This window comes from Cibotium barometz, chromosome 6, assembly GCF_041138505.1.
Source record: "Cibotium barometz isolate CiBa-2024 chromosome 6, ASM4113850v1, whole genome shotgun sequence".
Taxonomy (NCBI): domain Eukaryota; kingdom Viridiplantae; phylum Streptophyta; class Polypodiopsida; order Cyatheales; family Cibotiaceae; genus Cibotium; species Cibotium barometz.
The window spans coordinates 39839866-39854508 of NC_141051.1; the positions used below are offsets into that span (position 1 = coordinate 39839866).

Sequence of the window (14643 nt, forward strand, 5' to 3'; positions counted from 1 at the left end):
GCAAATGAGAATTAGTGACCCATATTTTTTATTGGTTCTAGAAAAGGTGTTTTGGGGCTTTGGGTTTCTCTCTTGGCTTGTCTACGAAAAAGGTTGAGAGCTGTGGGCATGCACCTTTTTTATAAACAAGAGATGGGCGACACTACCCTTTATAGAACGCGGGCATGCCCATGGAAAAGGTATCCTACATATCACGCCAGTCTGCATGATTTTGCCTCCTACCATTCATAACCTCTCTACGCGTTCAAAACCTCTCTGTTGGATGCCAAATCTGCAAAAAATGTTTGTTGGGTATCACAGCTTGGCCGAATTCACAACTTTGTGTCCCTCCACAATACCTAGGAGGAGAGGGCAAGAAGATATGGATAGATGAAGGGTAGTTTATGGAAGGTTTCAAACAAATTGGAGATGCACAATATCGGCCAAGCATAACAGAGAAGCTCCGCAGATTCAGGGCTTCGCTTGGTGTACATGAGATGGAGTTGAGCTCGAGGACCAAAAAAACAATCTCTCACATTTCATTTTTAGAAGACATTCTGCTTTAAACACCAAGAAACAGCATCCATACAAATCTCACTAACAACATGATTTGCTTCAGTTCATGCAATAGAATCTAGATGGCTCCTCTTGCCACATTAACACTACTCAGATGCATCAACACTGTCATCACTTTGATTGGCAAACAAAGCTTGAACGTTCCCTCTCCTCTACTGATCATATAAAACTCATGCAAGATTATACCTCCAAGTAGATCTTGCAACTGTTCCATTACTCTACTCAATCTTTGGTCCACCACCAACTTGGGCCCGGTCTACCACTTGCCTAGTATTCAATGGTAACATTACTCTCAATTCCACCATGCCATTGGTGGCAATAACACTTGGATTTACATTTGCAAAGTTGGATGCACTTACTTGCATGACTCCTTGTGTTGCAGCTCCTCTTGTGTGTCAACCACCCAATCTTGTTTGAATGCATCGCGGTGCACTACACACATGTTGTGCAAAACCAAGCATGTTGCGACCATATTGGGCACATTGTTTAGATGCATGTCACACCGCTTTAGAAGAATGCGAAAGCGGGATTTCAACGAGACCAAAAGCCCTTTCCACAGGCATTCGAGAGCTAGATTGGATATAATTCCAATGATATTGCATTCTTGACAAACCTTCCTTACTCCATGTGTAAGGGGACAACATCCATTGTCTTGGAGAATACACATAGTCTCCCAAGTGGCAATACATTCCCAACTCTCTTGCAATACACCTTTACCCCAAAGTACTTCTTTGGAAGAGTGTCCAATCATGCATAGAACCTACCCATCCAACATCACAATCCCATACCATGCAATTTGATGCCACAACCATTTGTAGTAAAATAGAGTGGAATCCCTTCCGATTAAAATAATTAGCATGGAATACCCTAGGAGCTATCACTGGAATATGACTTCCATCCACCGCATCGAAATGGTATGCCCTAAAATTCCTCAAATGTATTAGCCATTTTCTTCATCTTATGTGTGGAAGGCCACTTGATATAAGCATCATGCAACCTTGACACTTTCAAGGCATGGTAGAAATTAATGGTAATTGCCTGTGTAGATGTCGTGGATACACCATAGAGGTCTGCAACAACTTGCAAATTGGCTCCGGAAGCAAGCCTATTAAGTGCAAGGCTTGCATGCTTCTCTAAAGAAATAGCTTTACGGAGGCGTGTATCTCGCTTGCTCATGTGCGGACTAAGTTATCCAGAAATGAACTCAAACGTTGGCTTGCTCACTCGCAACCTAGCTTTGAACATGCAGCCTGAGTATGAGCTTATTAAAACTTGATCAGCATACCCCTATGGGCATGCATATGCCCAACATGCCCTATTCTCCTTGCACGACAATGTTTCTGTGCAACCAAGGCCTGAGCAACAGCAGTGTTGTTGTGCGCATGCAAATGTACCACCTTATTGTCTCCACCATGTGCATCACCTATAATTTGAACCATAAGTCTGAAGAAATTTGCACAAAGCAAAATGAACAAGAATAAGACTGCCTCAATATCTTCCATAGCCATCCAAAATAAGGCACAATTTTGATACGGAGTACATAACAAAAGCATTGATGAATAACATGTGGATGCAAATAAGATAAACAAGAATATAAACATCTAGTTTTTTTATTTTTGAGGTCGGAAGAAAAACTATCACATTAAGAAACCAACAAAAAACAAAGAAACCATGATCTCCACTAAAAAGGAACATCAAGTACTAAACTCTACAAAATGAGGAACCACTTCTTTAAAATGGCTTGCAAAATATCCATAAATCCTGCCATTGTGTTGCTGTAAGTATGCACCAGCGAGTTCAATGCAAACTCCCTTATAGCCTCTAATTCCTTCATGAATTCTAGCATGTCTTTGCTTGACATTGCCATATCTTTTATTGTATCCTCGTGACACTCTCTTTCTTTTGGCAAGAAGAGGATGGATGACATTGCATACCTGTGATGGCATGTCACTAGCATTTGTAGAAGCACTTTGAGTGCTTGTTGAAGCTCCTTCTTTGTCTCCCTCCACCCCATCCCTTGATGCATGGCTATAGCACTTTATATGTGCTCGGGCATGCATGTACTCATCAACAAGGTCATACCACTTGCACGTGGTTTGGTGATCATTTCCTAAAATGGAGTTGTGGTGGGCTTTGTCGCTTCGATAGTCTTTGTAGATGCATTGCCACTTCTTCCTACAACCCTTCGAGCCTTTATCGAAATTTGGATACATGTCAACCAATTGTGTCGCAACCTTCAACCACATGTCAACCCCTAACTTGGGTGGCTTCATGAATTCATCATTCATAGAGCCACGCAAATGCACTAGGCTGACTATTCAAGGATCTTTCCACATATCTTGCCTCGTCTTTGGTATCCTGTACTTCATCTTCCATGGAAGTTGTTTTGGTGGTTCTTCTTCTTCTTTTGGTTGCATTTTGGACCGGTTCAGACTCCTCTCCTTTGCCATCAGCCAAGACCTCTTTGCTCTTTTTTGCGTTTGTTTGCTTCCTTTTAGGTGGCTCTGTAGGAACCAAAGATGGGGATGGAACACCCAAGTTGGTTGGGCTTATGACACGATTTTGAGGTGTTGTAGGAAAAGGGTGAAATTGTGACAATGGGTAAGGGTGTGTAGTGGTGGGTATAGGTGGATGGAAAAGATATGGCGAGCTGTGGAGGGAACCATTCTAGAGGCTTTAGGTCTTGCAATGGGGGATGGAGTCATTGAGCCTCCATGGTTGAATGGATAAGAGGGTGGAGCCCAAGAGTGTTGTGAGGATTGAGTATCCATGACATTGGGTTGTTGGGGTTGGAACATTTCATGATACTCGTCAAAGGGTTGAGAAGATTGGTAGGAGTCCATTGGTGTTTTGGATTCGTGAGCATACACACCGAAGCAACAATGTAATAGATAAATTAAGGCAATGCAAAATATTATGAAACAGACCAACTCATGAATGTTGACCATGTATTAGCAAGTATATTAACAAATGCAAGGAGGAAGAGAGAGAGAGAGAGAGAGAGAGAGAGAGAGAGAGAGAGAGAGAGAGAGAGAGAGAGAGAGAGAGAGAGAGAGAGGATGAATGATTAAAGCACCAAATCAGCAAAGATAGATACACCAAATCAGTAAGGTACAACCTCTGGTTGGATCTAAAACCATGGATAGATACACCAAATCAGTAAGGTACAACCTCTGGTTAGATCTAAAACCATAGATAGATACACTATACTATGCCCAAGCTACAACATAGAATTGCTAGACCAAGGAGAAGTCAGTTAAGAAGGTTATTAAGAAGGTAAGTCTGAGCTTACGGAGGAGGCATAATGGAGGGGCTTTCATTTAGCTGTGGAGGAGGACGGGTCAAAAAGTGTAATTTCGGGAGTTGAGAAAGGTGGGTAAAGGAGGAAGGAAGGACATGGGGGCTTGGTAGGGGGAAAAAAAATTGTAGCAAAGCTGGCAGAAAGGGGGGGATGCAGACGAACCAACTCCTTTTTACAAAGTCCACACATGTCTCTCTCTCTCTCTCTCTCTCTCTCACACACACACACACACACACACACACACACACACACACACACACACACGCACGCGCACGACAGTGGTGACTGTACACAGACACAGACACAGACACACATGCTACATACCCTAGCCCTAGAGGGCTTGGGGGGGTTGAGGAAAGGTTGAAACCAAATGATGGCCATTGATCCCCAGCAAAGGGGGGCACTGTAGTAGATTACATATAAATGCATATGAGAAAGGGGTTGGAACTTGGCATGAATGTTGCAAGAAGGTAAAACACGAAGATGATGATGAAAGTGCGCACACACAAAGTACCCCAGCAGCATAGAAGAAGAAGATGTGTATGATGTTTGTAGCAGAAGCAAAGTGTACACTAATGATGAGAGAGTGTACACTAATGATGTGAGAGCTTAACAGTTTGCCTATAAAAAAAAGGGGGACAGAGAGCCCAAAAAGTAAAACTAAAAAATTAGATTGTATACACACATAGAGTACCCCAGCTTTGTTCCTTCTCTTAACATTTGTGAGCAGAGAGTATGGTGATCCAAGACTGGGAGGCTTGAGAGCTGTGTTGTATGTGAAGACAATATGCTTTCAGGGGGAGAGAAGCGCCATAACTTGCTACTGCAACCAACCGTAGCTCTTTGGAAGCAATGCAATGCTGTTCAATAGGAGGAAGACTCTGTGTGAAGATATGGAGATAACAAAGCTCAAAGAAAAGTTGTTCAGCTGTGGGTAGGAGCCTATGCGAAGGAGCCTCTGCATATATTGCCGGTTGCAAGCTTTTAGCATGGTGGGAGAAATGAAACGTTTTGCTACGCGTAAGGTAGTTGGTGGTGCGCTGGTTCGTGGTGGGCAAGCTGTAACGCCTGGACCTGGAAAGGTGGTTGTTGGGCCCTAGTGAGCAACATTGAGGGTTCATGGGCGTGGTTACTATCTGTAAAGCATTGTCAGATAGGCGGGTGTTTGATTGGTTGGGAAAAAACATTTTTGGTGGGCTTCCACCCAAGTGTGTAAACACCCTAAAACTATGATTGATTGGTTTGGAAAAAACATTTTTTTGTAGGGTTCCATCTGTGTAAACACCCTAAAACTATGGATAACAACAACTGAAACCTTCAAATTTCAGGCCAGCTCGTAAGAACCCCTGAACGAGCTGCCTGCGGTTGGCTGGGTGATCACCTGCCCCATGGTTTGCTGACTGCTCACGTTCCCTCTATTCAAGGGGCAAGACGTGCCGCCGTTCCCTTTCCACGGTTTTTTATTGGTAGATTGAGGGTATATTACATGCCTGCCTTAAGTCAGTGTTAAGAACACTGCCAAGGCAAGGTACAACGAGAGAAACAGCGAGGCACTGAGATCGGATGTGCTGAAAACGAAGCAGAAGAAGCGAGAGCTGCAGATAAGGAAGAAAAAGAAGGAGGAGGTGGAATGACGAAGACGATTAAGGCAGATGCAGAAGCAGGTTTACCTGTAAGGGTTAGGGTACGGAAACATGAAGACAACTGGATTGGAGAAGGAGGTTCACTTGCCAAGGTTAGGGTTTTGTGCAGACAGAAGGAGGAGGAGGAGGAGAGAGAGCAGAAACATAAAGACAACAGGATTGTTTTGGCCATGGTGCACTTGCTAACTATAGCTTCCAAGCCTCTTTTACCTTCCTCGCGTTGCTGGAAAGCTGCCATGGCTTCTTTTAGAGCCATTCAACGCTTCCTCTCTTCTTCTACTGAACCATTGCCGAACCTCGTCATGCAAGGATTACTGGCTGGCATGCCTGTTCTTCTTTGCCACAAGTAAGTGCTTCCCTTTGCACAAAGATAATGGGCATATTATACAAGGAAGAAGCACATGTCTTATTTCTCTGAGTTTTAAAGATTTTTCCAGATTCAAATATGATACCCTTACATTGTAGAATGATAAAATAGTAGAAGAGGTTTAACATCAAGTGATGAACGTCCTCATTGGTACATCCTTGGCATGGATTGGCTACGGGTTATAGTCATTATTCTATAGGACATGCATGGTAGGTCATGCATGTGTTAGTATTTTTGCTATTGGAAAGTAAAAAATCCCAGAAAAGTAGGGATAGCATAGTGCTTGGGGCTTATGAAACTGAGTGGGTGGCCACATAGCTAACTGTTGAGCGACCAATTCGTGGGTCTAAATCTATTTAGCAGTGGGTGGTGGGCTCTAAACCTCCCTTTTGTTTGTTGGGTGTGGTATGGGCATGGTGGTCTATGTGAGACTAATAGTGCTGTGAAAGTTCTAACAAAGAGAGATGTGCAACAGAAGACTTGCAAAGACAATCACACACAAGTAGAAGTGACCTTATCGTTGTGACATCTTCTTTTTGCTTTTCCAATCCTGAGTAGCCGTGATTATTCAAGAGGCCTTGAGATGCAGATTATTGATGATGCTGGGGTGCTCGACTATAGATCAAGGTTGATTCCGTACGCACGTACGGATCCGTACAGTACGGTACAGCCTTACGGTACGGTACAGTACCGTACTGTACGGATCCGTACGGGTTTTAAAAAATAATAATAATAAGTGGCGTGGCGTGGCGAAACGTGTGTGGCGACCATGCGCTTGCGGATAAGCGACCAGATTTTGGGCATTAGGCGACTAAATTTTGGGTCCATGTGAATACTTGCACAATCGTGTGTACCTGCAAAACTCTGCAGAGTAGCTTCTTCGCTCTTCTTCGCTCTCTCTCACGCCCAGGCTTCATCATGCCGCGCAAGACTAACCCGAACTGGGCAATCCACACCAATGTCCTGAGGGTTGTTAACACCCCTTCTCAGCAAGGGTCAGGTACTCGGCTATGGGCATGCAAGTATTGCGGGGAGCAGTACACTAGCACCATAACTCGCGTCATCAAGCACATGACAGGTATCGGGTGCATCAATCAATGTGGTCCATGTGATAAAATACCACAAGCTGTGAGGGACCAATTGATTGCGGAGAATTTTCCTGCAATGGGTGGTGCAAGCAGTGTTAGAGGTGGTGAAAGTACGCAAGATGCTCTCCATGATGCTTTTATTGGAGATGTTACAGGTTCAGGTACAGTAGATGAGGGTGAAAGTCTTTCGGCTTCAGCCCAATCCACCACAGGCAGGAAGAGGGCACGTATTGCTGATGATGAGGACCTCCTGCCACAAGATGCGAGAGGTACAGGGGAGGCATCAAAGCAATCCACTCTGCGTTCTTGTATCTCATCACAAGCTTGGGTAAAAGAGCGGCAAAGGGTGGCAGAAATGGAGATTTGTCGCACTCTACATGAGTGGTATTGGTGCTTCATTTGCGAGACCTGTGTCATTGAGGAAGGAAGCCATGAAATTCCCTTTGACATGGTGGCACTCTTATGGAAGGGTTGGTCTTCCAAACCTTTCACGAGTTGCTCTTCGTGTTCTATGTCAGGTAACTTGTAATTAATCTCTAAAGTATACTCTTCGGAAATGAAGATTGATGTTTTAGCATTGAAAGATTTACAAATTTGCTCGCATTGCACTCATTTTTGCACAGGATTGCTCAGCTGGAGCATGTGAGCGGAACTGGAGCTCATACTCCCTTATACACACTAAGATTCGGAATCGCCTTAGTACTTCTCAATTAGAGAAGTTGGTGTATTGCAGAGCTAACATGAGGCTCGTGCGAAGCTACCATCCTTTGGGGTCACCGAAGCAGGTATACATTGAAATTTGGACTCAATAAGAACTTAGAAGTAGAAATTTTTTTGTAGTTCAATGGATGTCCATTGTCCAATATGCAATTTGTGGCATGTTTAAACAAGTTGATCCAACACTACTCAAAATGGTAGATGAACCCAGCCCGGAGCTTGTGGATCGGCAGATTAGAGATGAGCAAGAGGAGATTTTGAGAGCTTTACATAGAGAGCTTGAGAGCGTGGATCGTTGTGTGACCCGCTCACGTGCACGATCTCTCAGCATTCCTCTACGCCCGGCAGCTCCAGATCCAGGCTCTGTGAGACGAGAGAGCATTCGCAGGGGAAAGCTTCCAGTTCGTCGCACCCAGCAGAGGCGTGCAAATGAGGCTGTCGAACTCATTCACACTCAGATTCCCGAGGCACATGATGAGGATGCACTGGAGCTTGTTGCTACTGAGCCAGAGTTCGATGAAGAGGGCAATGGTATCAATGATGGAGGCATGCTCTCTTTAGAAGACTCATCATCTTCATCTGATGATGAGATTTGAGACTCTTGCGTCTAGACTCTAGAGTCTAGACAACTGTGTAGTGTTTCATTGTTTTGCTTTTTGCACTTGTGGACCAGGACATGTGCTGGCAGCTGTAGACATGATATTTGTACTCTCTTTTATTATCTATGACTTTCATGGTTCTTGCTTATATCACTATGACTGTTTAATGTTAACATGAGGTATTGTGTAATGGGCTTGGTAACTGATAATTGATTTAAACTTTAAGTAATGAGGTTCAGTCTCTTTATTTTAAGTATTTTGGTTGCTATGTCTACAAAATATTCAGGTTTCTAGGACTGTTTACAAATGGTACGTACTGCTTACGTACCTTAAAATTTGTTCCGTACAGAAGTACATTCCGTACGTACTGATAGCGTACCGTACACTACGTACCTTACCACCTTGCTATAGATAGATTCATGTCAAGTTGTCCTGCTTTGCAAATCCTACAAAATTGTCATTGTAAAGCCACAGGCTAATAGACCCTGCGATTATGCAAAACATGGAAACACATAGACATTGGCATCTAGCTCACCACCCAGCCACTCCCGAGCATGGAGGCTAGTAGCATCCGAGACGTGTGAATACGGCATTTTTCCCAGCCCTCAAAAGGGGGTTTTATTTGGGTCTTGCTGCTGGCCGACAGCACCTTTTCTGGGCCGACCAGCAGTCCTCCCCTATATATAGCATTTGCCTCATCATTCCACATCCAGTACCACTTCAATGATCATATCTGGTACCACACCTGCTGGTTGTTTGCTGCTGGGGCCTGCACTACATCTGGTTCATCATTATCGCCTGTCAGCTCCAGCACATCAGCGTTTACATCAGTTCATGGGACAGCAGCCCTCTCTGCTACACAGTACAACACCTCTGTTTTATCATCAGCACATATCTTGGGACAGCAGCCCACTCTTTGCTACAGTACTTCATTGTTTTTCTTCTACAGTTTACCTTGGGACAGTAGCCCACTCTCTGCACACCATCTCACACCACTCGGGATGGCAGACCTCTCTGCTCCTCTCCATCCCTCAAGTATTGCAGCACCCTTGTCACCAGAGCTTGCACCACTTCCACCACTCAGGATGGCAGCCCGACAGCACCTTTTCTGGGCTGACCAACAGTCCTCCCCTATATGTAGCATTCGCCTCATCATTCCACATCCAGTACCACTTCATAGATCATATCTGGTACCACACCTACTTGTTGCTGTTGCTGGGGCTTGCACTATATTTGGTTCATCACTATCGCCTGTCAGCTCCAGCACATCAGTGTTTTACATCAGTTCATGGTACAGCAGCCCTCTCTGCTACATAGAGCTCGCCAGTGTTTTATCTCAGCTCATGGGACGGCCGCCCTCTCTGCTACATATAGCACCTCAGCGTTTTTATCTTCAATTCATGGGACAGCAGCGCTGTTTGCTACACAGTACAGCACCTCAACGTTTTATCATCAGTACATATCTTGGGACAGCAGCCCACTCTCTGCTACAGTACTTCATGGTTTTTCTTCTAGAGTTTACCTTGGAACAACAGCTCACTCTCTGCTGCAATTCATCATCGTTTTTCTTCTACAATTTACCTTGGGATAGCAGCCCAGTCTTTGCTCACCATCTCACACCACTTGTGGCAGGAGCCCTCTCTGCTCCTCTCCATCCCTCAGGTTTCGCAGCACCCTTGTCACTAGATCTTGCACCACTTCCACCACTCGGGATGGCAGCCCTCTCTGCTGCTCACCACCACTCAGGTAATGCAGCACCCTTGTCACTAGAGCTTGCACCACCACCACTCAAGACAGCAGTCCTCTCTGCTCTTCATCACCCCTGAGGTACAACAACACCCTTGTCACCAGAGCCTGCATCATTTCACCTTCCGCTGCCCTAAATAGAAGGGGCAACTGAACACGGAAAATCTAATCAATCATGAAATCTGAAAATACACATATGCATGCTAGATAAAACAAGATGGCAAAGCTGCATAGTACACCACACTAGGGGCCAGAAGATGGGCCCACTCCCTCTCCCCCCCTCCCCGCCCCCTCCCCCCCCTTATGGTTAGATTACGAAAAAGAAGTCTGCTGCCAATACAACTTTGCGGGTGCCGAGGATTCACCACTGGCTGCACCCATTTCTTCCAATACAATATGAAAACAAGAAAAACATCACAATATCTGAATTTGCTGACAATTTCAGCACAAGTGAGCGTTCCCGGCATCAAGCATATGCAGGACAACTATGGACAGCCCATGGCACTCCCATATCAGCCCGGGACAACTCAACATCATCATCTTCCTCCTGTCTGGCTCATAAAGCAAGTCGACCAGCCCTCAAAGGCTGTTTTCAGCAGTCGACCAGCCCTCAATAGCCACAGAAGAAAGCGACCAGCAGTTGTGCACGAGCCTGCAAACCTCCGGTCGGAAGGAAAACTGTCTAGAAGTCCACGACCAGCTCTTCCTCCCCGTTTTTAACCTCAAGCTGTAAATCCGCTGGCCAGCAGTGGAGAACATGCAGAAGGTGTCGGCCAGCTTCTCCCATGCATTTGGTGAACTTCAGTCACGATGGATGGCTGTAGAAACTTGTCAACAGGTTGAAAACCAGTCGACTAGCCCTTATGCACTCTTGAAAAGCATGCTCCTCCCTCCAATCTGGAGTTTCTTCAATAATAGAGGCTTCCCCCCTGAAAATAGCCCATACGTGTGCTTTTTTTGGTCCAGAAAGGGGCGCCTACATGAAGGGAGTCCAAATAATGTCCAGTGCCCAATCTTTGGCCGCCACGTGTATTAAATAAGTCCTGCTCAATGTGTACTCACTTATAAGTTGTCCGGTCACTTATAAGTGAGTGAGAACCTGCATCCATAATTATTAACATGTGAACTCGTAAAGCTGTAAATTGAGTTTTTGGGAATACTCACCACCTGAAAAACACATGTAGACCACCTGTCAGTCCCAAACAGGTGTGCACATACACGTCCACAGGGTGCCCAGGCGTCCCCGATCCCATGGACAACACAGGGAGAAATCTTCAGGCATTGTCCAGGCAAACAAGACAAGTCATCCAAAGATAAAATCAAAGTCATGCACACACATGAGTGCAATCATCTGCTCAGTTGTATCCAATAAAATGTCTAGGGCTCATGATCGTTCCGGAACCTTCCCAGAACATAAATACACAAGATCTCCAAGATAGCTAGTCCCAGAGACTTTCATCATGTCAGGCTCCATGGCCATACATGTACACCATGTCAGGCTCCACAAGCCACACATGTACTATCATGTCAGGCTACACCAGCCATACATGTACTGTCATGTCAAGCTCCATATGCCACACAGACACCCCATGTCAGGCTACACCAGCCATACATGTATGTCATGTTAGGCTCCACATGCCACACATGAATAGTAGAAAAATAGAAGTTGTAAGGAATTTTGTGACATTCCCCTCGGCTTCTAAGCAGTTGACCGCAAGTGAAATGCTTCCAAGTAGGCCTTCAGAAGTTCCGGATAATCCACAAATAATCCTCGTCCATCCATTTTGCATCCATAGCTGAATAGTTTTTAAACTTCACAAGATACCTGCGCACTAGCTTGTCACCTGCATGCTTATGCTCTTTATGAAAAACTATTTGCTCAGGTTGCAATACCTCCCCAAGTTCATCCACTTCAGGTGGATCTTCCAAAATTGGTTCCATAGGAGGTGGTCCCACATAAGGCCTTAACAAACTGACATGAAAGGCATTGTGGATTTTCCAGTGATCGGGCAATACCAATCTATATGCCACTTCATTTATTTTCTGCAAAATTTGGAATGGCCTGTAATACCTGTTTGAAAGCTTAGGAAACCGGCCTTCCTTACCTAGCTGCTTCTGAAGACGTGCTTTCTCAAACTTTAGTAATTTCCAATCACCTTCCTTGAAAACCACCTCTCGCCTGTGTTTGTCAGTTGCCTTTTTCTGCTTAGCTTGAGATCTTTCTATGGCTGTCCGAACTTGTGCAAATGCAATGCATGACACTCTTCCATAACCTTTTGGCGTAATTCACGCACTACACAAATATGATTCTGTATCATAAAAAACCTATCTCTAATCGAATAAGATGGGACAGTAGTACCATGATTCAAATCAGGCCAAATAAGCTGAAAATCTGTCCAAAGCATACATATCTAGCATCCCTGATGAGTCTTGGTCATAGAAACATGGGACGGGGAACGGGAACGGGGACGGGGCAAAAGGCCGTCCCGAGGACGGTGGAAAAAACGGCAATCTGAAAACGATTGTTTTTTTGCAAATTTTTTTTAACACACTTGATTTACACTTAGAAACCAAGACATTAAGCACAAAATTATAAACTGACCAGAGTTGCTCTAGGCAACTGCTACTGCAAGCCTGTGAGAGTACGCGCACAGCAAATTCCTGCAACTTTGGAGTTTCCGCACCATAATCCTCCCACCAAAGTGCAGACCCTACCTTGAAGCGGTCCGCCTGTGCATTTGCCAAACCAAAAGCCCCCCGCGTCTCTCTATAAATCTGCAATTGGTCCTTGATTGTGCGGCGATCCTCCTCACTAGTGTAAAGGCGATCCAAGGTTTGTCGAAGGCCTTTGCTCACCTCTTTGTCCTTGTGTTGCCCTTTGCCTTGAAACTCAGGATCAACAATGTAGGCAGCAGCATGGAGGGGAGAGTGGTAGGCTTGCCACCTTTTCAAACATAGGGATTTGACTTGTTTATAGTGAGGCTTGACTTTGAACATTGCTTTTAGCTTCTCTGTCATGTGATCCATTGCCTCGTACACTTTGCCAATGCATGGTTGAGTGGAATCCACTACCCTAAGGAGATCAATAATCGGTTGCACCATCTCCACAAGCGCCTTGGCCTCCTCCCACCATGCCGCATCATCCGCCCTTTCGCTGCAAAATTTGCCGACCGTCGTGGAAGCCTTTGAAGTGCGTGCAAACTCATCACTAAGGAAGAGTCCCCTCAATGCCCTGCTACATGTACACAAGCGGCCTAGCATGAGAAAGTTGAATGCAAACCTCGTCTCGGAATACTTAAGAAGAGAGAGGCTTGACTTCTTGGAAAACTCGTGCTGCACCCCTTGATGGTTGAGGACAAAGGTCACTATTTTGTTGGCACCCTTAATGACAGGTGCAACCCAATCCAAGGCCCCTATGTCTTTGATAAGGTTGTTGAGGCAATGGGCCATGCAAAAGCACACGGTGATGCGAGGATAAGTTGCTTGGAGAATTGTCCCCGCCGCCCTATTTGCCGGTTCTCCATCCGCACATATGGCAATGACATTCTCCGCCCCCACCGTCTCTCGTGTTGTTGCCCACTCCGCAGCAAGTATCTCGGCACTCTTCCCCGTCCCGGAAGCATCATGGGAGTCGACAAAGTATGTCTCCCCTCGTGAGTAGGCAACAACTCCATGGATGGAGCGCTTTCTAGTGTCACTCCACCCATCAACGACGAGGGTAACACCATTTTCAGCCCATTGCTCTTTCATGTGGTTGGCCGCCACCTCCACGCTTGCCTTCTCCTTGTCAAGGGGAGAGGTGCGGATGGTCTCCGAAGAGGGGGGAACATAAGAGGGTCCATACTCCGCTATCAATTTGCACATGGCCCGAAAGTATGGAGATCTATCCAAAACACCATATGCAAAACACAAACAAAATTCAGATTTTTACCATCATTTAGTCTTTTAAGTTTTAGTCTTTAGAGCATGATATTTGAATTTTGAATAGTACATGAGCATAGTGCCAAGGACTTACCGTGCCGCCCGAAATGCTATGTGGTCATGAAAGAAGAATCGTGCCACTGCCATGTCCACCTCCTCTTTCAATTGAGGGTTCCAATTCTCATCAAGAGTACTTTGGCGTCCCCGGGAAGCGGGTGCCTCTCTCGATGAACGAGGTACATGCGGGGTTGATGTCCTCACAAAGGATGTGGGGTCGACGGCCACTTGAGGATTGCGTTTTGCCAACTCGGCCGCCTCATAAACCACAAGCTTTTCAAGGAGCTCCTTCTTCTTCTCGGCCGAAACCTCCTTGCAAAATTGCACTTCGTTGCCGGGCTCATGCAAGAAGTGAGCACGCACTTTGTGGGCACCGCCGGTTCGCTTGTAGCCGCAAAGCTTACATACCCATGGTCTTGAACCACCCCCTTGACCGTATTGCGAGCACTCTACCTCATCCCACCAACTCCATCGATGTACGGCGGGCCTCCTTCTTCGTGATGGAGCGGGTGTTGAAGTGGTGGAGGCGGCGGCGGACCCGGGTTGAGGAGAGGAAGGGGTTTGAGAAGAGGATGCCATAGTGATAGAGCAGAGCTTGAGATGGATGGTAGAGCTTGAGAAAGAGTCAAGACGGAGAATCGGGATGGAG

General features: G+C 45.6%; 2 protein-coding genes across 4 annotated transcripts in view; both read left to right on the top strand.

Moving 5' to 3' along the window:
• The first annotated feature begins 4566 nt into the window (after window positions 1–4566).
• Window positions 4567–14643, top strand: part of LOC147637733 (uncharacterized) — a 64309-nt gene continuing 54232 nt past the window's right edge. For 2 of the 3 annotated variants that reach the window (XM_086799575.1, XM_086799577.1), the window contains exon 1: window positions 5205–5845. In XM_086799575.1, coding sequence (XP_086655701.1) covers window positions 5487–5845 — 359 coding nt within the window. In that variant the 5' untranslated portion in view covers window positions 5205–5486. Of the gene's footprint in view, window positions 5846–14643 lie in introns of all 3 variants that reach the window. The other variant, XM_086799576.1, reaches the window with a different exon arrangement.
• On the top strand, window positions 7479–8616 carry LOC147637734 (uncharacterized). Its single transcript, XM_086798940.1, has one exon. It carries the CDS (start codon window positions 7803–7805, stop codon window positions 8265–8267), a length of 465 nt encoding a protein of 154 aa, XP_086655066.1. The 5' UTR covers window positions 7479–7802; the 3' UTR covers window positions 8268–8616.

Excerpts from the sequence above, each read along its gene's own strand:
- LOC147637734 (XM_086798940.1), top strand. The coding sequence starts at position 7,803 with ATGTCCATTGTCCAATATGCAATTTGTGGCATGTTTAAACAAGTTGAT.